Source organism: Canis aureus, chromosome 7 (genome assembly GCF_053574225.1).
Source record: "Canis aureus isolate CA01 chromosome 7, VMU_Caureus_v.1.0, whole genome shotgun sequence".
NCBI lineage: Eukaryota > Metazoa > Chordata > Mammalia > Carnivora > Canidae > Canis > Canis aureus.
Genome location: NC_135617.1, coordinates 25,585,001 through 25,610,435, shown reverse-complemented (window position 1 = coordinate 25,610,435; position 25,435 = coordinate 25,585,001). Strand labels below are relative to the sequence as shown.

The window sequence follows — 25,435 nt, the reverse complement described above, 5'->3', positions numbered from 1 at the left end:
AAGTAGACACTTAACCAACTGAGCCACCCAGGCGTACCCCTAAAAATATTAAAGTAACAGTGATAAGTTAACCCACAAAAATAGGTGGGGCATAAATCCAAATATTTGAGTTCTGACACACTATAGTCATTGTCAACTGATGTATTTTAAATAAGTACACAAAGAATATATCAGTAGAAGAGGGTCTAAGCTGAGTGCTCTACAAGTGAAGAACTGCAGCACTCTACCGAGTCAGGAGGAAAGATGAACTTTCATCTTCTGAGTATTCTATTTAAATTCTTTCTCCTTCAGCTATCATGACCTTTATCTCCAAGAAGGAGGATAAAGCTCAGTTCTAATAAGATATTTAATGACAACTTTTTTTCTTAGGGGAAAGGGAGATTGTGCATGGAGAGGAAGGAAAGGGAAGAAGAGACCAGAATAACTCTCAGCAATAAAAGGAACAAACTACTGATGCACATAACAGCTTGGGTGGATCTCAAGGGAGATCTCAACATGCTGGATTAAAAAAGCCAATCTCAAAACATTACCTGCTGTGATTCCATTTATATAACATTTTCAAAGTGACAACACTATAGTGATGGAGAAGAGAGCAATGGTTGGGTAGGGGATTAGGGCAGGGTGTAAGGGGTAATTATTAAGTGGTTGCCAAGAAGGAGTTTCTTTCATAATGGAATTGTTGTCTATTCTGAATGTTATGATGGTTACATGATCTAGAAATGATACAATTTCACAACCTGCCCCTCCAACGTATCTAGGCCCACACACAAAAGTTGGTGGAATTTTTGTTTTTTAAAGATTTTATTTATTTATTTTAGAGAGTTAGAGAACAGACACTGTTAAGTGGTGGGAAGGGCAAAGGGAGAGAGTGTGGGAGAGAATTGGCAGAGCCTGATGCAGGGCTCAATCTCAGGACCTTGAGATCGTGACCTGAGCCAAAATCAAGAGTCAGACACTTAACTGAGCCACCCACGTGCCCCAAATGAGTAGAATTTAACTAAGACCTTTACCAATGTCAGTTTCCTGGTATAGATAAAGTACTATGGTTATTTAAGATATTATCTTTGGTGAGGGCTGGGTGAAGGGTCCACGGAAACTCTGTACTATTTTACGACTTGTGAGTCTTAATTATTTAAAATAAAAAGTTATTTTTAAAAAAAGTACATTATGGTAACCTCTACATATTCATTTCACATAACCATTTTCCTGATTTGGGTTTATTTTTTTTTTTATAAAGCAATATAAATGTTTTCACTTTTAAGTTTTTTTTTTAACATAGTGGTTGCCACTTTAAATAAACTTAACACTGAATTCCTTTTAAATTTTGACAAAATTATTTTTCCAGTTTTTCAACATGGCATATAATTTCTATGTTTGCAGTTTTCATGAGGTAGAGATCATAAGCCTTTGTTTTTTTATCGTGACTACTTACCACATAAATCATTGTATCAAAATTATACTTGTCCATTCGATCTATAGCAGCTGCAAGGTCTCTGAAAAAAAAAAAAAAAAAAAAAAAAAGGCCATAAATTAAGAGTTACTAAGCAGATCTGGGTAAAAATTTGTTTTACCTATTTCATAGTAATGAGGCATTTCTAATTAAAAAGTCTGATTATGGGATCCCTGGGTGGCGCAGTGGTTTGGCGCCTGCCTTTGGCCCGGGGCGCGATCCTGGAGACCAGGGATCGAATCCCACGTCGGGCTCCCAGTGCATGGAGCCTGCTTCTCCCTCTGCCTATGTCTCTGCCTCTCTCTCTCACTGTGTGCCTATCATAAATAAAAAATAAAAAAAAAATTTAAAAAAAAGTCTGATTATCCCACAGTCTAGGGTATACTACCCATGATTATATAATCCTAATATCATACTTTGATATAAAGTAAAAAAAATAGCCTTGGGAAAAGCAATAATAATTAATGTACTGTGAAAGATAAAAAAAGCCAAAATAAATAAATATAAGCTCTGGAAAAAGTAGTAATAGTATTAACTAAAATAAGTCTAGGCAAAGTGTCTGTAGATATAAATGCTGTATGATTTGTTAATTAAGCCTTTCATGGAAAGAATCACCTAAGTGCCACTTTTCTGCAGTACACTTTCTTAAAGAACATATTCAAAATACAGGTGATGTGGCAACTACATTGGTATCTTTTAGCCACTTTTCTATTAGTACTATCAAGGACTTTCAAAGCCTTCAATCAGTCATAAGCAATACTTCCTAAAGCACCGTAAAAGATCATACAGTGCTTTGGCAAAAACTCAACTTTTCTTTCTCTGATTAAGTACAAAAGATTTAGTTTGCATCTAGTAAGAAAATGAAAAACCATAAACTATGAAATTTCAATCAAAATTATGAAAATATTGAAATTTAAAATTAAAGCTATTTTGGTTAACAATATAGGACACTGGGAAGATTTTTTAAAAATTCTGAGGTCTGGGGCAGCTCAGGTAGCTCAGCAGTTTAGCGCCGCCTTCAGCCCAGGGTGTGATCCTGGAGACCCAGTATCTAGTCCCACATGGGGCTCCCTGCATGGAGCCTGCTTCTCCCTCTGCCTGTGTCTCTGCCTCTCTCTCTCTGTGTCTCTCATGAATAAATAAATAAAATCTTAAATAAAATTCTTAAAATAAAATAAAATTCTGAAATCTTTTGAAATGTTGGGAGCATTAAAATGTCATTAGTTCCCATCTCATGATCCTGATATAACATAGAGCATGCACTTGCCATAGAGGCAAAAACTGGCTCTTGAAGAACAATAAAATCTTTTTTAAGATTTATTTATTTTGAGAGAGAGGAGAGGGGTGGGCAGAAAGAGAGGGAGAAAGAGTCTTAAGCAGACTCCATACTGAGCTCAGAGCCATTGTAGGGCTCGATCTCCTGACCCTTGAGATCATGACCTGAGCCAATACCAAGAGTTGCATGCTTAACTGTGCTACCCAGGCTTCTTATTTCAAAGTACGGACTACATGGACCAGAGAGGGCAGGTGGTAGTTCTGGTCTCAGAAAAAATTCTAGGTCTCCAGCCTCACCCTGTGCTCTTGTAAGTATTCTCTTGCACTTTTGTCTGTTCTAACAACTTTTAAAATTTATATCCATATATATAGATGTATTCTATAAGGAACCTACTGAAAGGGCAGAAACTCAAGTTAAAGTTAAATGAAATATCAAACATTCCAATAAGTGGCAAAAACACAACTATTTTCCCAAAGAGAAAAGACAGAGTATAGGTAGAAAAATCTAGACCTAATGAATGTTAACCCAAGAAAGCTAAACAAATCAGTACAGCTATAATCATTATGACATGGAGCCTCTGATCTGAGTGGATACATTTCTTATAGCCACTGCTCAAGGATTTCTTTATGTAATCTGTCCATCAATAATTGGGTGGCACAAACTATTTTTCTAGTATTTTTTTAAAATTCTAGGTAAAGAAATGTACTTCTTACTTTCTAACTCCAATTGTATGGAATTGATAAAGGGAAATGCCAAAAAGTAACAGAAAGTAAAGGATCAATTTTCTAAGGTACAGTAAGAGAATCTGATGGTTGTATAAAGCTGTTTAGAACAAATGACTGTAGTTAACAAGAATAATAAATATCATTTCTTTAACTATCCTATAAAGTGGGTTTATGATCCAATATAAAATTCTAGCCTGGAAGACACTAGAGCCTTTTGCCAATAGTGCCTGACTATAGCCATGCTGGCTTGTGTGCCTTTTATATGGTCTTATCTTCTCCTTCCTATTGGTTTGTCCCAGACATAAGTGTGCTTGATAAATTGAGTTCTAACTGATTAACAGAAACTGTTCCTCTCCACAGGGATCAGCCATGGAAACAGATGGGGAAAAAAAAAAAAAAAAAAAGGCAACATGGCCTACTTCTCCCTTGGCCTATTTTACCAGTCTGAATGAGGACTGATACTTATGTGTACATAACATGGTCTTTACAGAGTGAGGACACCACTGAGCCACTATGACCACCTTCTAAGTACATTTCCTGCCAATATGCAGTCAGAAAAAATTTATAGTTGATTATGAGGTACCTCGGTTTTACAGTTTGTAGACCAATGTATTCACTGTGGAAATCCTATAATGTTTAACTAACTGTAAATAGTTTTTTTCAGTCACTTTCCTGATGATATTAAACCTTTCTAGGAACTATGATTGGCAATAAATAGAAACCCAATAAATATATTTCAAAGTGATGATAACAACAGATTTAGAAGCTAGGATTTGATAACAGCTTTGAGGATAAAATGATCACTTTAGCACTGGTCCTACAATAAAGAACATGAAATCATATACATTCTGATGTTGACCTTCACATTAGATACAAACCTGGTTGCATAGAGAGAAGTCCCATCGCTTCGCATTAGGGTACAAATTGAGGAGGGGTCACCATTGCCAGAAAGATCCACTATAGCTGTTCCTTTTCTAAAAATGCAAAAAGTTAACTCTGAAGAAACAAATTAAGACCTTTAAAAGTATACTGTAACATTATCTTTGGCAAACCAGAGGCTACTTTTTATTAAAGCAGCAATAAGCAGTATAACCATCAATGACGAAAAACAAGAAGGAATCTAACCATGAATCTAAGAGTGGGTACGATGTAACTAATATTTGGTTATCCTACCTTTTTAAACTCTGTACCTCTGGATAAAGGTACTTAGATAAATTTTTAACATACCCAGTTTAAATGAGATTTCTACTGCAGTTTAACCAATATGATGTTTATCATAGTTTTCTACTTCAAATGATAGCACTCAATATTGGGCTAATTTTTAACATGCCAAAAAATACTCTTGAGTAATAAGCCATATAATTTTATCATCTTTCTTGCCTTATAAAAAATTAGAATCTATATACAGCGATCTAAAAATTTGCCTTACAGACATTACTAAGGATGTTACAAACCACATTCTCCATGTCTTTCTCATAAAGATGATGAAGGAAAGTGCTCTTTGGTACTATGAAATCTGGCACTTTTAAGTGACTGGTTTGCTTCTATATTACAGATGCGTGGGCTCCTGTGACTGGTACTATTTCTGTTTTTTTGGCTGACAGAAAGCTCAAAGCTAAATTAGAAATCTACTTGAAGTTAGGAAACAGTTTCCCAGTATATGATCTTCCATTTTTATTCCTAATTCCATATTAGTTTTTCTGCCCCTGCTTCCTGATATCCTCATTTTACTCTTTTAAAAGTTTAAATTATACCTATTTACATAAAGTGCCTTAAATCCATTCTGAACAGGATACAGTTTTTAAAAAAGGCAGGGTTGAGTAAGAAGATGCAAGTTCTATCTCCTTTTTCCAGTTATATCATTATCAGCTTGTGTGACAATAGGCTGGTCACTTTACTTTCTGTGCTTCAGTTTCTGCACATGTGAAGAGCAGATGATAACTTTTCTTCCAGCCTTACCAGGATCTTGTAATGGCAGCAAAAGATTGTATGTAGAAAAGCACTTTGAACAGCAAAAAACACTATAAAAAAATGCTGAGAAGGCTGCACGCCACATTCTATTATCCTTACTGGGAGACTAATCAATACCAATTTTTTCAAAGAAGAAGTAACTTTACTAAAAGAATAGTAATCTGACCATACATTGTTTTCTGTAGGAGTCCTTTACTGTCCAGCAACTTTAAGACTTCTTGAGATTTTTCACGATAAAATGATTCTCCGGAGTATTCATCAAAGTGTACTCCTAGACGCTAAAAGGGTTCAGAAAAAAAGTAAGTTACTTAAATATCCTGTTATCTTGCCCCCAGACAAAAGAGGATGCTCTACAGTCTGTCACACAGATGGGGAAGATAAGAACTAGATCAAGATCACGTCACTCCTCTGTTCAACCGTTTTTTTTTTTTTTAAGATTTTATTTATCTATTAGACACACACACACACACACACACACACACACACACACACACAGAGGCAGAGACACAGGCAGAGGGAGAGGGAGAGGGAGAAGCAGACTCCATGCAGGGAGCTCGACGCAGGACTCGATCCTGGGTCTCCAGAATCCTGCCCTGGACTGAAAGCGGCGCTAAACTGCAGAGCCACCCAGGCTGCCCCTGTTCAACCTTCTAACTTCTCCCACATAGGAGTCCTCACAATAGTACAGCGCTGTCCCATTCAGCAGTTGCTAGGCCCACGTGGCTATTCACATTAAATAAAATTGAAAATTTAGTTTCTCAGTAACACTACTCATGCTTCAAGTACTCGATAGCCACCTGTGGCTAGTGGCTACCATGCTGAGCAGCATATCACAGAACATCTCTGTCACAGCAAGAATCTCAGCTGGACAGCCCTGAACAACATCCTATATCTTGCTCCACTCTACATCCTCTTCAAGTTTCCTGCTTCCTTACTCCAGACACATGGGTTTAACGAAACTCTTTTCATTCCACCCACAGACAGCATACTCTGTCTCCCCTTGCTTGCTTCACTTTTCTCCATAGCATTGTCACCACCTAACATACTGCGTATGTTGTTTAATTCCCATTGTCTTTAATTTGGTTAATTTGCTGTCTGTCTCCATGCTGGAATGTAAAGTCCACAACAAAAGGACTTATTCACTGTTGTATTTCTCCTATCCTCTAAAATATCAAATGAACAGATTTATATGCCTCACATACAGGCCTGAGGAAGCGAAGGAAAAAAAAAATGATTAAGAAAAAGGAATGAACAGTAGAGAGAAAAGAGAAACCAGACTGAAACAAAGTACCAGAATGCCACCTGGTATTTGTCTGTGAAGTTCACAGGATGTTTTTGAAGCTCCACTTTCAGCCCAAAGAATAGTATTTCAAGAGTCCTAATTTTCAACTGAGTGACAAATCTAGTTTTAAAACATGAGCTTAGGGATCCCTGGGTGGCGCAGCGGTTTGGTGCCTGCCTTTGGCCCAGGGCGTGATCCTGGAGACCCGGGATCGAATCCCACGTCGGGCTCCCAGTGCAGGGAGCCTGCTTCTCCCTCTGCCTATGTCTCTGCCTCTCTCTCTCTGTGTGTGTGACTATCATAAATAAATAAAAAAATTAAAAAAAATAAAATAAAAAAATAAAACATGAGCTTATTAAGAAGCAAGTTCAAGGGGCAACTGGCTGGCTAAGTCAGTAGAGCATATGGCTCTTGATTTCAGGTTCATGAATTCAAGCCCCATGTTGGGTACAGAGCTTATTTAAAAAAAAAAAAAAAAAGAAGCAACTTCACTACTCAGTAGTACCAGTCAAGAGCTGCACCGCATCGCAGGAAAGCAGGAGAGTAGGTGGGCACCTTGTAAACCCGCACGTATTCTTCTATGCTCAGGTCCCGAAATTTCTGCCACAGTGCAAGTGCTTGTGTATCACCCAGTTCTAATCGCTGGAAGAACTCATGTGCTGATTTTGCTACATTTTTATCATCCGCTGCTTCTTTATTAACTTGTACATAAACCTAAAAGCACAACAGTACATTAAATGAAGTATGTTAGTCACTTAAGTTACCTTCAGGGGAAGAAAAAAGAACCACAATCCTGAAAATTTTTTTTCTTTTTTTTTTTAAGCTTTTACATTTGTTTTTATTTTATTTTTTATAAATTTATTTTTTATTGGTGTTCAATTTGCCAACATATGGAATAACACCCAGTGCTCATCCCATCAAATGCCCCCCTCAGTGCCCGTCACCCAGTCACCCCCACGTCCCGCCCACCTCCCTTTCTACCACCCCTAGTTCGTTTCCCAGAGTTAGGAGTTTCTCATGTTCTGTCTCCCTTTCTGATATTTCCCACTCATTTTTTCTCCTTTCCCCTTTATTCCCTTTCACTATTTTTTATTTCATTTAAAGGACAGCCAACTGCCCTCATCAGAGTGTAACCTTTTTTTTTCTCTTTTTTTTGCCATGAGCCCTTACTAAACCCTATAGACCCCTTCTTAAAACGTTTCTAAGTGCATAAAGTAAAATACATATGCTTATAAAGGGGGTAATACATTGGAATAGTTATCCAGCTATTGTTTTTTTTAAAGTGTGATGTAGTTAGTGGAAGAAAATGCCAAATTTCTGACAGCGGTTAGGGAAAATAAAATGCGTAATTTTTTTTCCTTCCTTCCCAAGTTCACAGACTCTTAGGTTAAGAATGCTTAGGTTAGATTAAGCTAGCATTTCTTTCTTTCCTTCTTTTTTTAAACAAAAAGGGAAATTATTATTGCTGCAACTTCTCTGAGAAAAGGTCAAAGAAAGTAGAATGGTTCAATCTGGCTAAGAAAAGCCAAAGATTGATCAAGCAGTTGTTTTAAAAAAGATTTTTAAAACTGTTTTCTAATCTGCAAAAGATCAATAAAATAGGTGATCCAGTAAGGCCTTTGCATAGTTAGCTTACTTACACTCTGACTTGGGCTCCTGAAAACTGTGTGGACCATTTACTTCTAGAGTGTTTTTGCATCATCTGTCTTGGCTGGTTTAGTTCTGTCCCTACTTAATGACAGTAATGGAGTTGGATGGCTTATTAAGGACTCTTCCAGTTCATAACTTCGTTAATAGTTTTTCAGTCTCCAAAATGCAAGGTTAATAAATGATGTTAAAACACTAACTTTGCACCTCAAGTAGTACTGAAGTTATTCATATAGGCTTTAAAGATTTTACTTCTAGTAGTGGACAATTAAGTGTCCAATTCTTGATTTCATGGTCTCAGGGTTGTGAAATCAAGCCCTACCTCGGGCTCTGCCCTGGGTGTAGAGCCTGCTCAAGATTCCCTCTCTCCCTCTTTTTCCTCCTGCACCCTCTGCCCCCCCTCCCCACCAAAGACTTCTAAGTTGTAACTCACTTACAGGACAAAACATGAATGATAAACTTACTCTCCCCTATTTTTTTCCAGATAGCTATGAAGGTAGGATAAAAGTAATAAAAACTGGCAAATAAATTACCAGAGAAATATGAAGTATCTAAACTATTAAAGTAATATCAAAATATCAGTGGCAGATAAAGTGATTTTATTGCTGGAGAGTACACTGGAATAACTGTAATATGGCTTATACCCAGTAGATACTACCAGCAAAAAAATAGGGCATTAAACATCTACGTCATGGTCAAAATGTCTCACCTGTCATAAATGGCTTGTGCTAATTAGTGGAATGGCAGAATTTAATGAATAAATATTCCCCCCAAAGTTAAAACTATTTTTCCCCCTCTTTTAAAGCACATTGTGCAGAAGAGTTAATATAGTAGGCCTGAGATTGCTATTCTTAAAAATGTCCTGTTTGCAAGATTAGCCCTTGGCTGGCATCTGGGAACTTGGATTTGGGAAATGTTCCCACCAACGTGATAGCAATGTGTCACTGTGCTTAAACTATGAAAACAATACAGTTTATGCTAAATACTTGCTTTCCTTTTTGGAGTTTGGCATTTTAGTACAGAGGGTGCCCACACGATCAAACTCTAATAGAAACTTTGAGCATGAGCATCTGACGAACTTCCCTGGTGGACAACGTTTCGTGCATGTTGTCCCAGTTTGTTGCAGGAGGAACTACGTGTATCCTGTATGACTCCACGAGGAAAAGACTCTTGGAAGCTTGGACCCGGTTTTGACAAACTTTACCATATGTGCCTTTCCCTTTACTAAGGTTGCTTTGCATCCTTTTGCTTTAATAAATCATAGCTCTGAGTACAACTATATGTGGAATCCTATGAGTCCTCTTAATGAGTTACCAAACCTGATGGTGGTCTCAGGAGACCCGACACACATATCACAGAAAATTAATTTCCATGTATTCCTATGAAGTAAGTCCAGAATAAGTCAGAAACAAGATGATGATTTTGGTAAGGTGTAGGAAAACAGTCACTGTAAGATAGTAGACAGACTTCTTAACTTTTGAATGACCTATCTCTCTCTATCCATTGACAAATGCTCAACAGACAGCCTATAGGAGTAAATGCATACATAGGTCTCTAAATGTTTTGTGGTTCAAAATCTCTCTCTCTCACACACCCACACCCACCCACCACACATGCACATTCACACACCATTTATAAGCCAACATACACAAAATATCCTTATTTTCAGAAAAGGCTTTAAAAAAAAAAATCTAGGACTCTAAACTCAAATAGCTAACATTTAAAAATCTAATATGCCTGTGAACTACTGATAAGAATATTTTTAGAAAAAATTTTACCAGAACTTTTTCCCTTTCTTAAAACCTACAATAAAAATAATTAAAACAAAATAAAACCAAACGCTTCCTAATATTTGAAGAATCTCAGCATTTCTGCAATTTATAGTTATAAATCAAACATTACTGAAAATCATCAACTGACACTATCAAGCAGAATACAAGAGCCTTAATTAGTACTTAACAATCTGCCTGTAAGCACTAAATATAAAAACTGTAATTATTAACATTTATGACCATTTTAGGAAGGAAATGCATTTTCTTTCACAAAATAAATGTAATACTATGTATTATAGACAATTTTAAATTTAGTTACCACAAACTTCTTATGTCTAGAAAATATGCATTTTGAAGACTTCCTTTTGAGGCTAGATCTAGACACAAAAGGAATAAAAAGGAAATTTTAAATTTAGATTTAATAATAAGAATGTGTCTTAAGCAAAATATTCTTGAGGATGGAAATAATTTTTCTTTTAGTTATCATAATGCAAAAGTGAGCTATATTTGTTACGGAATAAACTAAATGTTTAAGACTCCTTTAAGGGAGGGCAGCCCCAATGGTGCAGCGGTTTAGTGCTGCCTGCAGCCCAGGGCGTGATCCTGGAGACCCTGGATCGAGTCCCACGTCAGGCTCTTTGTATGATGCCTGCTTTTCCCTCTGCCTGTGTCTCTGCCTCTGTCTCTGTCTATCATGAATAAATAAATAAAATCTTAAAAAAAAAAAAAGACTTCTTTAAGGGAATATTAACCCTTTCGTTATTTCTAGATGCTATTCCCAAAAAGCATATGACATTGTTTCTAATTTAATCAGGATAATTACAGTTAGCTCTTGAGATGATCTGTCTATATGTAAAGAAATAAGTGCAAAAAGTAAAAGCAGTATATAATGCCCTCTTACTCTCTCTTAATCTCTAAATTTGATTCTAGAATATCATTAGCAAGATAGACACACTTTAATTCTTTGGTACAGGACTCTAACCCCAACCCTGGTTATTTTTGTCTTAAAATTGAGAATAACTGCTAAGAATGTTTAGCATAACTTAAAAGACACTATTAACTGTATATTTGTCTTCTATCTTAAAATCCATTTAATTTTGATCTCATTTTTCAGACAAAACATAATGAATTCATGATTATAACTCAAACAAACTCCTGGTTAGTTTAATGTTTCAAGTCTTGATCAGAAATTTCTTACAGAACTGGTTGAGATGGATTTCTAATGATAAATATTAAAGAAATTTAAACAAATTAACAGTTATAATTTAAAAAATCAATATATCAGTTAAGAATAAAATCAAAACTTGTTAGATAAAAAAATAACTTGAATTATCAAGTTTCTCCTCATTAGTATATAATTACCAGCATATAGTTAGTATTTTTCTGTCTACTCATCTTCTTTCAATATTGGAATCTCCTATTCTTATTCTTTATAATAATATCCATATCTCTTTATTCAAGGGTGATAATGATTAACTTCCTGAATAAATTAGTAATAGTACATAGTAATATACATTTTTCATACTGAAAAAAAGGTTTTGCACATCTTAATGGGATGTGATAATCACTGAGCTATTAACGTGTACTCTGGCCCTGATCAGTATTCCCATCCTTGTTCTAAGAATACTCAGAGGACAATGGAGTGTCCCTTTTAGTTATCATAATGCAAAAGTGAGCTATATTTAGTAACCCTCAAAAGAGTAAGAGTTAGGGAGAAAGACTAGTGGCTTTGGGGAAGATGGTCAAGAACAATGGTAAAACAGAAAAGCTGCCAGGAGAGAGGGAAGGAGAATTGCCTAATTTGAGGAGGAGATGGAAACATTCCCAGAAAAAACAAAAGCTGGGTAGTCGCTAGTATGGCAGAGGGCCCTCTGAGGGAAATGGTTTGCGGTATCTCCACATAGGGAGACTGATTCCTAGGCCTATGGAACTGGGCCACAGCAAAGATCTCCCAGGTGAAGTTGATCATACAAGCAGAGCTGGGTTGCCCCCAGGTCATTATGTAGGCTTAGATACTGGGCACATCAGTCAAGACCAACGTGGACTGATGCTAAGAAGAAGACTCCATGCCCCATCCTGAGATGCACATAAAAGTCTGGAGAACTCTGTGTGATTTAGGAGATGAGAAATCTTTAACAATGACTTAAGATGACCCTTAAAATCACCCTCAAGGGGCACCTGGGTGGCTCAGCAGGTTAAGCATGTGCCTCCGGCTTAGGTCATGATCTCAGCATTCTAGGATCGAGCACCACGTCAGGCTCAGAGGGGAACCTGGTTCTACTCCTCCCTGCTCATGCTATCTCTGTAGCTATCTCTCAAATAAATGAAATCTTAAAAAACAACCAAAAACCACTCTCGAAAGTATGCCTGAGTTCAGATTTAATTAGGCTTATAATTTAACAGCTATTTCTTGCATATATATTATGCATATATATTATAAAGAGTAAAAAAAAAATAAAGAGTAAAATAATAAACTAAGGCTCACAGTCCCTTCGTCTGAAGAAAAGTAATGTGATCTAACCAATAAAGAACTCTTGAATTCAAGTCTTTATAAAATAAAAATTTCTTTTTTTTAAAATAAAAATTTCTAACTGCAATAATAATCCCATATATGTCTAGAACTGATTTAGTCTTGAATTATTTTCCTAAGTTTGAGAAATTTTTTGAGATTTTAAAAACATTTTAAAAAACGAGAGCAGGTAAATATTATCACTCATGAATCTGGTGCTTTGATCTTGTTCTATATTCTACTTGCCTTTTTTTGTTTGTTTTTTGTTTTTTGCTACTGTTCTAAGGAAACTCAGAGTCAAATCTCTAATATACTGTTACCTAGTTGGTTAACCTAGGTAACAAGGTATTCTCTAATTTCCTATGTCTTTTTATAAATTCCTATCACTGTAATGATCTCAAATCATTTTAGAAAGGGCAAAAATAATAAATACTTTTGAGGTCATTATGAACTTAAGAGAAAATTTATATTATTTGTGTCAATATATCACATTACCTTTATAAATGCCAGTGTTAGGGTATAATGCTAATGCATACTTTATTGGCATAATATTTATCTCTGTGAGAGACTGCTCATATTTCAGAGGTATTTCTATGATTATCAAAATTCATCACTAAGCAACATGCAATGAGCCAAGTTCTAAATCTCTAAAAAAAAAAAAAAAAAAAAAGACTGGATTATACATTCTTAAAACAGTGTTAGATGTTATCAAGGTCCACTCAAGTACCTTTATTTTATTTTATTTTTCTTTAAAGAGAGAGAGGGAGAGAGAAGCAGAGGGAGAAATCTTAAGCAGGCTCCACACCCAGTGGAACCTAATGCAGGGCTCGATCTCACAACCCTGAGATCATGACCTGAGCTGAAATCAAGAGTTGTATGCTTAACCAACTGAGCTACCCAGGCCCCGAGGTCCATTTAAGTAGTTTAAACCTAGGAGAAACTCAAATTACTTTTAAAAATTATCATTAAAACAAGTAAAAAAGTAAATGATGACGACACCCATATATTCGGGATTTAGATTTATTTATTTTATTTATTTTTTTAATTTTTATTTATTTATGATAGTCACAGAGAGAGAGAGAGAGGCAGAGACATAGGCAGAGGGAGAAGCAGGCTCCATGCACCGGGAGCCCGACGTGGGATTCGATCCCGGGTCTCTAGGATCGCGCCCTGGGCCAAAGGCAGGCGCCAAACCGCTGCGCCACCCAGGGATCCCGGGATTTAGATTTAAAACTTAAGTTTTTACCATAAGAAATTTCTTTTTGATATAAGTGAAAAGGCTTTCTGATACATGTTCCAAAGGTTACTACATATGTTTTCTTTGAACCAATACTGTGAATTCTAAACAGCAAATATATTAGTTATTTAACTCATTAGCTAATTCAGGGCGATGAACCATTCATTATAAAACCATGTTCTCCGTTTTATGAAAACAAATTAAAGCAACTTAATAAAAGGTTTTAAAGGATGACCAACAAAAGCTCCAAGTCCACACACAACACACCCAAACATCATGGGAAAAGAATGACTATAGGTACATAGAAAAACCAGTAATAAAGCAAAGCACAAAAATGGAATGCAGTAGAGAAATGACTGTAGTGTCAAATATTTTTTATCACAGAAAAGAAATACTAAAACTATCCTATATCTTCCATATACAAAAACTGAGAAACTGAAATGGGGGATGCTGATTGTGGTGCCATTCAGAAGGAGGCAGGCCACAAACTGCTACTGAATGGCCAGAGCCAAATTCAAAACAGATACCCTGGAAAGTTGAAACTGCGACAAAGGTAAACTACCAATTGTGTTCCTGGTATAGCAATTTGAGGGTGAAAAAAGGGGAAAATGTTACATAAGTAATTACACAACCAATGGCAATGAATGGTCAGAAAGGCATTCTGCAATGCCAGTGGAGGGCAGGGAAGTGCAGTGAACACTTGGCAGCCAGACTACCTGTGCTGGAATCCTGGGTCTGGCCCTTGGGTTCTTCATCAGTAGACTGCATGATGAAGTTTGGCTCTAAGAAATGGTAACTTGTGTATCCTACAATAGTTAAGTTCTTCCCTGGAGCTATACGATAGGTTTTATATCACACAACTTAAACGGAAGGTATAGAAAGGGACAAAAACAACTATAAGATCAAATTCATTAAAAATTTAAGACAAGGCATGGTGTTTGGGGCTGGCAATAAAAGATTAGGAAAATATGGTCCTGCCTCTCAAAAAGCTTACAACTACAATTTGACAAGGGGAAAACCAGGGTTCCAACCAAAGTACAGGTTTTCTTTCAGGAACAGGATAAAATAATTTATTAATACATGCCTAAAGTTAAAAAAAAGGAAAAACATTTCTCATTTATGCTTTCAACACATTTTTTGTTAAAAGTAATCCACAATGTCAACTATAATTTTATCTTATTATTTTTTAAAGATTTTATTTATTCATTCATTAGAGACAGAGAGAGAGAGAGAGAGAAAGAGAGAGAGGCAGAGACAAAGGCAGAGGGAGAAGCAGGCTCCACACAGGAAGCCTGATGTGAGACTCAATCCCTGAACTCCAGGATCACGCCCTGAGACAAAAGCAGAGCTTAACTGCTGAGCCATCCAGGTGTTCCGAAAACTATAATTTTAAAATGTTGAACTAGATCTGTAAAAATTAGCAGAAAGATTAAAAAAACCTGGAGACTGCCACTTTAGATTCTGTTTTGTTTTTTTTTTTCTGTCTTGCAAAGGAAGTTCTGTGGAGGAGAGCCAGTGAGCGCCCTACTAGATTTCTAACTTTTATTACAAACAGCAAGGTGGGTATATTTGACTTGTTCTATTTTGTTTATAAATGCTACTTCCCTATGAAGCTTTTAGGCAAAAAGAACACTCAATGAAAGCAATGCCATTGTTCCTTGAGGTTTCAGTTATTCATAGAACTACCCTAGCCCTTGTTCCTTCCTTATGTGCATCCATCAATTAACAACCTCTATATAGATATGCAATCTCCCACTTTTTATGAGTCTCAAAAGCCTGAAGACTTATATTACATTGAATAGAAAGAAACATACATTTACATTTCTGTGAAGTTTGAAAACAGACCTTATTAAAATATTTAAAATATTACGAGCAACAAAAAGTATTTTCAGGATTAAATAAAATATTTGAGGAGGGGTGGGAGAAAGGGGAGAATAGGAACTTTTATATAAAGTTCTAAAAATTTAGATCTCTAAATTCTTAAAAATGGGTCTCCCAATGACACAAGGTCTCCAAGCAGGTATTTGTATTTGTATTTTTCTGTGCCATGTATTGTCTCTGTGGGCCTGGAACTGAAGAAAGGTGCACTAAACTTGTAGTAAAAAATACTTGCCATTATTCCAAGTTTTAAAAAGATAATAACATAAAAATTCCAGGCACTAAGGTGGCATGCTTTACCTATAGACAACTATAAAGAATTATTAATTCTGAAACTCTTGCCTATCAATAAAACTTGATGGAAAAGAGAAAAAAAAATCCTTTGGTTAATATTCTAAATCAAAATGTAGGCATTAAAAGTGCAGTGCAGGCCTAGACTCTGGAGGAAATTACAAACCCTTAAAGATCTTTAAGAATTACAATGTGATTTTTGTCAAACTTAACTAAGATGCTGATGCCGTAGGAGAAAAATCATTTAACAGAAAGAAAAATGATGAAGCATTCTTGGTAGTGTTGGCTGGAGAAGTAAAGCACTATTTTGCTACGTGTTCTTCCCCACACATAGATCTAATAGCTTTAGTTGATCCCAGATAAGTCACCATTAGGGCTGATGTCGTATTGGTGTTTCTTCTTGTGAAGCCCAGAAACAGCAAAGATAACAACTTAGGACAATGAAAAGGAAACACATACCTGGAGATTAGTTGGACAGGAAGACCTTTACTAATGAACTCCAGGAAAAACTGAGGACAGAGAATCAAAAACCTAAGGACTAAATGAGGGAGAATAGGAAGGAGTTCACACTAAGCAAAAGCCAGGAAAAGGAGCCAAAAGACAGAAATGGAAAAAAGCACACACAAATTCACAGAAACACATGTACCTTCCCCCACATTAGAACAAGAGCAAAAAAAAAAATGTTTTTCAAGTCTAAATGAATTACTGCCATGAAGACAGCTGCAGTAACGTAGCAAATGACAAAAAAATTTGGGAATTTGTGTTGAATCAGTTATCTTATGTGTTTATTCTAAGACAACTCTACCTAGAGAAATACTGTCCCACATCAACTAAAACAGAAATAAAAGAAACACTTGGTTATGAAAACCAAAAGAACTCCCTAGTAAACTAAAAGCAACATTTTAAATTGTTTTAGTTCCTTGTTTTAAGATCATTTTTTAAAACCTCCGGGATTAAGAATTAATCCAAGCTGCATAGTCCTATGAAAAAAATAAATTGAAGCATTTTCTACTATTGTTTCTTGCCAACTTACTTCAAAGAGATGTTGTAAAGGACTGGATTGAAGTTTTTCTTCATAGCCAAACAGTTGGAAGCCAGTTCCCAGAAGACCTACCATAATAATCAATAAATGAAAAAATTATAAAATGAAACAGCAGAGAACAGTCATGGCAAGGGAACAGGTATAGTTGTATCAAAGATCAAGCTCTCATAATTATGTGTCCTGAGAGCACTGCAAGCACATGCTATATATCATCTGCTATCCCATAAACTCAAGTAAGTTAGTTCAGTGTACTGAATCACAGGGATGCCTGGGTGGCCCAGAGGTTGAGCATCTGCCTTTGGCTCAGGGCATGACCCTGGAGTCCCAGGATGGAGTTCCACATCGGGCTCCCAGCATGGAGCCTGCTTCTCCTCCCTCTGTCTGTGTCTCTGCCCTTCTCTCGCTGTGTCTCTCATGAATAAATAAATAAATCTTTAAAAAAATGTACTGAATCACAAATTCACTATATTGAATAGACTACAATTAACTTCACAGACACCAACAGACTATGAACTCATAAAAGGCAGGGTCTAGGACCAACTTGGTCTTGGTACTAACAGTGCCCAACACTTCCCTGGCAGACATAATAAAACAAGCATAATAAAACAGCTATCCTGGGGAAGGAAATCATAATGCCGCACACTGGATGCTTAAAACTTGTGAAAACAAACTGATGGGAGGTAATTTCAAAACTTTCTTTTTAAACTTGTAGATGTTAAAATAAAACAAAGGTAGAAATCAGCTTGGTGTTATAATACTAGTTCTAAACAAATAACTGAAGGAAAACAATAAAAGATAAAACTCAAAAATACCTGATTACCTTTCCCATTCAAGGTGACCAAGTAACAAAATTCTTTTATCTGGCTCACATATTTGTTTTTTATTTGTCAATGACTTTTTTTTTTTTTTTTTGTCTTTGGTGATAAGTTCAGCATTCAGGAGATATTGTTAATTTGAACCTTAATTTAAAAAAAAATAATTGAGGTAATAGACTGTATTTATATTCTTAAGATACTCTTGCTAAAAGATGATCACAATTTCAGTTTGAAAGGATATATGCAGCCTGGGGCCAAGAGCAATAAAAGGTGGTTTAACTATTTTAAAAATCAATCTGTTTCTGTAACTGTATCAATTACTAAGCTTCAGATTTAAAGGAGCTATTGTCAGGGGGCCTTGCACAGGTATATTTTTCTATAGAGGCTCAGCAAAAAGTGGGATGCTACTGAACATGAAGATATAAAATATTTTGGAGCTTTAGATAGAACTAAGGATGACTGAAAAATGTATCAGATCTATTTACTTTAAGCAAAAGCAAATGTGATTATGATTCAGGGTCTCAGGAGCAGGATGTGGAAAGATGCCCAAAGTGTCTAAAAAATGGAAATAGGAAAAGTAAAGGCTATTTGAATGTCCATTTAAAATTCAACCTAATATATTTTCAAAAACTAATTTTGTGCTTGGAAACTATCTGCCAACTTTCAATAGGAGATAGCAGAAACAGCCAAAATTAAAACTCTTCAACAATGATGGTTGTAATGGAAATGGTGACAGTTCATTAACCATAGCAGTCCTTTAGAGAAAACACTGCAATAATAAAATCCTGTAGCTGTAATTAAAGAATACCATAATCACCATATTTGCTAATGCCTGTGAAATGCACAAATCGGTTAAACTAATGTAAAGTGGATGCCATCCATTAAATCTGACTGTTGAGCCTATGGCCTAAACCTCTGACTACCAGCAGTCATGTACTGCAGGTGGATCTTTAAAATTCAGGGCATGTTTTCTGATTCCTCCACAGTGAATGGTAATGGCACTGATAATTGGTTCAAGTTCTACCTTTTTCGGAGTCTAAAAGAGATTTTTATTAAATGAAATGAAAGAAGTCATGATAAATCTGTCTTTTGGAAACTGATTTCATTTCAGTAGATATGATAGAACATAATAGCATCAGTGAATTTTAGAACTGGCAGTGCATGCTGTACTTTATTGAAGCTTTAAAATACTAACTAGCCTTTCTTTTGGATTAGTACTGTAAAGTACTTCCCAGGACAGATTCATTTATCACTCCCGTGCTTCTTTGGTGCCAAGCACTATGGACACAAAAATAATTAAGACACAATCCATGCCTTTAAGGAACATATCACCTAGCAGGGGAGAGAAGCAAACAAATAAGAACAGATTTACAACAAGCCTATTTGAGTAGAGTTGGAAACTAGGAACATAGTAATGTGAGATGTGGGCAAGGGTCTGTCTGTGTGACACTAGGCTGGATCTTAACATACACACTGTAGTTGCCAGAGATTTTTAAAAGCTTGCATTTCACAAGCTAACAGGACTTCACTACCTTAGCAACTTTATTTTATCTTGCCCTTCCTTGATTTCTGGTGTATTGTGAAGTAGTTATGGTTCTGAGTTTATGGCACTCAACTGTTTGAATCTTACTCTTCTCTTCCTCTCTTTTCTTTCTGATCCCCTGCTACTGTACAATTTTAGAGGGAGCCAAAGTATTCCACTTTCTTTTTCCTCTATGCCACTGGCTCAGGGTATAACAAATCATCCTCCATGTATTATGGCCCAGGGAGGCTGGACTTCACCTGTTTTAAAGATAGCAGGGCTGTAGTTGAGAAGGGTATATATAGCTAGACTCATTTCTTCCCTCGTATACTCACTTCTGCATTTGACAAATATAAGCTACTTTTCTTTAATAAAACCACTAAAGCCTGTATTTATCAGGTATTGCTCTGAATTTTGTGGTGAGAATTACTCTAACAAACAGAATACAAGATTTGTGCAAAAGACCATTGGGGGAACAAAAGATAGGAGGCACTACTGTATCCACTGGATTCTGCAATATCAAATGACATATTAAAAGAAACTAAACTTAAAAGTGAAATGAAAGATCAAATCTCAAACTTACTTACCAAACTGCATGCCCCAATCTCCAAGGTAATTTATTCTGGTTACTTGATGTCCTAAAGCTTCTTTGAGATTTGCTATAAAATTTCCTAGTAATCAATAAAATAAACCGTTTCTCACTCTTGTTATCCATTTTGGCATAAAAACCATGTGCTTCTCTATTACCAAAGCATTACACAGAAATTTTTTTTTTCACAAAATTTACCAACTCAATTATTTTTTACTAAAATATTCATTATTGTGTTTTCATCTACATTATGGAAAGGGAGTAGAGGATTATTTGGGGTCAGTTATTCCAAAGAATCTCACAATTTTCACAAGAACAGAATTTTCAGCAACATCAATGGGAATTGGGAACACGTTAGAATAACTGCAATTCCAAAGATAGAAAATAACAGAATCTCAGTAATTAACAAGAAATAACTTGATTATCCCCTAAAGAACCTGAGCCATACTGGTGTTTTTTTCTTAATAGTCCACTCTCCCTTCTTTCAGTCACTGAAGTCCATCTCCTCATGCCTGCTCTCAAAGAGCACATGGTAGTCCAAGAACCTCATCTTCCTCTACTGCTGACACTGGTTTTATAGTCACCATCTACTCCACTCTCTTAAGTGTGCTCTTGCCTGTTGCAGAGGCTGGAAATCTAAAAATTACATTTCTCAGAATCTCCTGCAGTTAAGGTTTCAGAAGTATTTATGTTTTGGCATTCAGATACACTTTGCATGAGACTTAGAAGGTAGAAATGAGGTGAAAAGGGAGCTACTTCTATTTTTTTTCTGACAAGCACAGCTGTGGAGGCTTTTTTTTTTTTTTTTTGGTGGCATCAATAGCAGTGTCCTGTCATGTGACCTCCAAGGGAACTGAAAGGGTATGGGGCTGCCTCTTTTGCTAATATGAATTCTAGAAGGCATGGAAGGACTAGTGGTAGCTTCCTACAACAGTGGTAGCATGGTTGTTATTGGAAGGGACTGCAGAAACGGCAGAAATCCCTTGATGACCAACCTCTGTGGCATAAATTTGAGAGTGACTTATGTTACTTAATCTAAAACTTCTTTAGCACTTCCAACAATTTTGCAAACTCTTCAATATCCTGTAATAAATCCTTGCCTGCTTTCACAACAATGGATTTACTATTCTGCAAATAATCCTTCATCAATACCGCATGTCTTAAATTACTGTGGCTACTCCTCTTCCAGCTTCTCTACTTCTAGACTTTCCCAGTCTACATGGTTCTAACAGCAACCTTCAACTGCTATTCAGACTGTATTCCTATTTTTAATTAGCACTTTATTATCTTGCAAATCAACCAAATGACACAATTGTAGACTTTTGGAATTATTTTGGAAAAGTTACTTTTGGTATATGAATTTCCACAGACTACAGTTAACACTGTTTACCAAATACGGCTGTTGTGAAATTAATTGAGCTAATTAATACAAGAAAACGTTGAACACGGTAAATAAACTCTCAAAAAATATTATATCTTCCTGGTCCAAAATTTTCCTTAACAACTTTCAAACAATTTTATCATGCTCTGTCCATCATTTACTCACTCCTACAGTTTTGACCTACTCGTGTAGATTTTCATTTACAGAATATTTTTAATTTTCTTTTTTAAATCAAGTTCAGTCATTTCCTCTCTTAAAATGCTCCATGAGATCTTTCAACAATGACAGGTGACTCCAGTTCAAAAATGATCTATGCCACAAAGTACAGATTGTTCCAATTCTTAAAAGTATTAAAATGACAGATTAAATGACTCTCCTTTAAGCATGCAATAGACATGTGCATACCAGAAGACAGATTAGATGAGATAAACTTCAGAGTCTCTTCCAATTCTAACTGCAGTTTTTTTTTTTTTTTTAATTTTTTTTTATTTATTTATGATAGTCACTAACTGCAGTTTTTAAATTGGGCTACATCATATCATGTTTTAAATAAATGAAAGTATTAGCATATACATACACACTGAAGCATTACACCTATGAAGTACAATAGCAATCTTTCTTAGAATAGTATGATTTCAATTTCCAGTTGTGAATTAGTACTCAAATGATTGAGATTGAGCTTTTTTTAAAAATTGAGACATAGGGACACCTGGGTGACTCAGTGGTTGAGCATCTGCCTTTGGCTCAGGGCATGATCGCAGAGTCGCAGGACTGAGTCCCACATCAGGCTGCCTGCATGGAGCCTGCTTCTCCCTCTGCCTGTGTTTCTGTCTCTCTCTCTCTCTCTCTCTGTGTGTGTGTCTCTCATGAATAAATAAATAAAATCTTAAGAAAAAACTTATTAAAGTGTAAAGATTGTTAACAAAAATAATAAAAATAAAAATTGAGATATAATTAATACATAACACCATTTAAAAAAAATAGAGTATATGAACAAAAAACCTGGGGAGATTATCATTCTCACATAACTATTTTCATTTTTGCATCTTTTAGATCTTCTCTATACATATATATATTTTTAAAAAGTTAAAATTATTAACAAACCTAACAGTTAAAATTGGTTTCTGAGTTAATCCTTTGCTTTTGAAACAAATTTTTTTACTTCTAAACTAATTTTTCCCATTTTATATAGTATTTAATTAGCATCAAGCTCATATAAATTTGAACTTTTCATCTTATTGTTATTTAAGCATTAAACCATTTGAATGCATTATCAAATACTGCCCCAAAGTCATGTTTAGTATTTTCTATAAAACTAATGACACTTACCAATGATGGTAGAACGCAAATGTCCAACGTGAAATTTTTTGGCAATGTTAGGTGAACTGCAAATAATTGCAAAAGTTATACTTCTGTTCTAGGAACAAGAGTTCTAAAATGAACTAGGTCATGCCTCCATAGTTTAACACAATTGGGGATTAAGGCCTTTGGTAATTTAGGGCAAAGATAAGTGAAAAATTAGAAATTTAGAGCAAAGATAAATTGGAACTCAGAAAGAATCATCCTTAGTGAAACTGATCCTGTGACTCTTGAGGTAGTACCATACACAGAAATGGCACAGTTAGGAAGCAGATACATTTAAGGATTGATAAAAAGGATGAAGAAATTCAGAGATATTGTTTAAATACAAAAACAATGCAGGTTGTTGGGAATTAAGTTTCATGTACTAATTGTAAACCTTTATCCTCTTAAAAATTACTGACCCCAAAGAAATTCTATTTATATGTGGATATTATCTATCAAAAGTTGTAATCAAGAATTTAATGATAGCAAATGCTTCTAGAGCACTCACTACCTGACAGGCACAGTTTCATGCACGTTACATGCATGAATCCACTTAATACTCATTAGAGTTGTGTGGTAGGGTATTCTCATCTCTTACTTTACAGATGAGGGAACTGAGGCAACAAGGAAAAAGGATAATGAAGCAAATTTGGCAATATCTTCATGACTCTTGAATCTGAGTGAGAAGGATATGGGACTTAATTATACTGTTGTGTTTTGTGTATATCTGAAAATTTCACAAGTTTCTCAATATTAGAAAAATATAATAAATTAACTTGAACAGTTGGATAAATGGTAAAACGAGAACTTAATTTTGACCCATCTCTAAAGACTTATATAAAGGGTATTACAACTTAAGTGCTTGATTCTACATTAATATGCATATAATTGTGAAATTATGACACTAGAAGAATGTTTGTTTAATTATTTAGAAAGAAAGTACAGGTCCTTCCATAGGTTAAAAAATAAGGAATCTTCCACTTCCCACCAAAATAGAGTAACAAGGACTGGATTTATCTTTTGCCTTAAACAACCAGAAAACCAGAAAAATATATGAAACACTGGTTTTACAAACCAGACAGTGAAGGACTGTGATCCCTGAGATAATGAGAGCAAATAAGTTGACCCCTAGCAAATTTGTGAGCTAAAGCAGAGAAACGTACAGCATGGAATGTTTGTATTAGAAAAGAAGAAAGGTTTCAAACCAGTATGTAATCTAAGGTTCTCCCTTAAGAAACTAGAAAAGGAGGACCAAAGTAAGCAGAATAAAGTCAATTTTAAAAAATTACAATAGAAAAATAAATAAATAAATAAATAAATAAATAAATAAATAATTACAATAGAATACAATGAAACAATAAAATAATAAGCCAGCCTTGGATGTACTCCAAATGTCAAAGGGATACAAGTTATATTGTTTAGTGAAAAAAGGAGGAGCAGAACAATGTGTAGAGCATGTTATGAACACAGAGTATCTCTAGGTGGGTAAATTAGGAACCTGTATTGGTGAATGCCTTACATAAGGAGAGAGCTAAGAAACTGTAATGGGGAAGAAAATTCCTTTCAATGAATATTCTTTTATGACCTTTGAATTTTTTCAAGCTAGTTATTTATATTACTATTATTTTTTAAAAAAGTTTTCACAGCGCTTTTGCATTTTTTCTCTAGGACTAGAAGAATTGAATCTACCTAGGTTTTCAGCATGGACAAAATGGCTCTTCAAATATCAATTTGACATTTTGTTAAGATTCATATCTGTCTACTCCATGGGAGTGTTTACTCACCAATCATTCCTTATAAAATTTTACTGAATCTTAGAGTCTGTTGACTCTAAGAGTAGCAGACAGTACAAATGTGGAATCCATAAAACCCACTCTCGCCTCTGGTTATCCAGGTGCTAATCATAACTAAGTTTGTTACCATAAAAAATTATAATAAAGAATCAGGAAACCTGAAATAATTTCCTCATCATCCATTAAAAAAAAATCTCCACAGAAATATATAGTTAAGAAAACAAAAGGCTAGGGATGCCTGGGTGGCTCAGCGTTGAGCGTCTGCATTCGGTTCAGGGCGTGAACCTGGAGTTCCAGGATTGAGACCCACACTGGGCTCCCTGCATACAGCCTGCTTCTCCCTCTGCCTATGTCTCTGCCTCTCTCTGTGTCTCTCATGAATAAATAAAATCTTAAAAAAAAAAGAAAAGAAAAGAAAAGGAAAACAAATGGCTATAGCAAGTTCTAACTTTCCAAGTGGGAAAAGAGTTCATCAAGACTCTTCTGCGTTTAGGAAGGCAAATACAATAAAATACAACATCTCTGATCATTTTCATGAGGTGCCAACTGATCAACTGTATTCTGAAAGTGTTCCCTTCCTGTTTTGGTTATTTAAAAACAGTTCAAATATTATAAGGATGTACTGACAGCACATCAGAAAGTTATGAGGATTATTTAGAGGTGTATTAAGACTTCAAACTATTTTTTTCTGGCAATTAAAAAAATCCATTACAAATACTAATAAGGCTTTGTTCTCTGGTAACCACATTACTTTAAAGTTCTTAATATGGTAGTAACCATTACCTTGGCTTTAAGAGTCTACTAAAATAGAAGAACTAGTTCTTCCAAAAAAGTTAATTATTAAATATTTAATTAAAGAGAATATATAATCACCAGATTTTTGTTTATTGGAGTCCAAAAATTTTATTCAT

The 25,435-nt window shown here is 35.4% G+C and overlaps 1 protein-coding gene and 1 long non-coding RNA gene across 8 annotated transcripts in view; one reads left to right on the top strand and one right to left on the bottom strand.

Moving 5' to 3' along the window:
• RARS2 (arginyl-tRNA synthetase 2, mitochondrial) overlaps positions 1-25,435 on the bottom strand; it is a 53,153-nt gene that overhangs the window by 5,300 nt on the left and 22,418 nt on the right. For 3 of the 7 annotated variants that reach the window (XM_077903128.1, XM_077903130.1, XM_077903127.1), the window contains 7 exons: positions 22,717-22,772; positions 20,005-20,088; positions 17,072-17,148; positions 7,260-7,418; positions 5,594-5,700; positions 4,330-4,425; positions 1,433-1,493 (listed from right to left, as the gene is read on the bottom strand). In XM_077903128.1, coding sequence (XP_077759254.1) covers positions 1,433-1,493; positions 4,330-4,425; positions 5,594-5,700; positions 7,260-7,418; positions 17,072-17,148; positions 20,005-20,088; positions 22,717-22,772 — 640 coding nt within the window. The remainder of the gene's footprint in view (positions 1-1,432; positions 1,494-4,329; positions 4,426-5,593; positions 5,701-7,259; positions 7,419-17,071; positions 17,149-20,004; positions 20,089-22,716; positions 22,773-25,435) is intronic. The other 4 variants (XM_077903125.1, XM_077903123.1, XM_077903129.1 and 1 more) reach the window with 4 other exon arrangements.
• LOC144317155 (uncharacterized) lies at positions 2,737-24,947 on the top strand. Its single transcript, XR_013383048.1, has 4 exons — positions 2,737-5,721; positions 14,254-14,422; positions 15,363-15,428; positions 24,400-24,947. It is a non-coding gene; the product is annotated as an uncharacterized LOC144317155 (long non-coding RNA).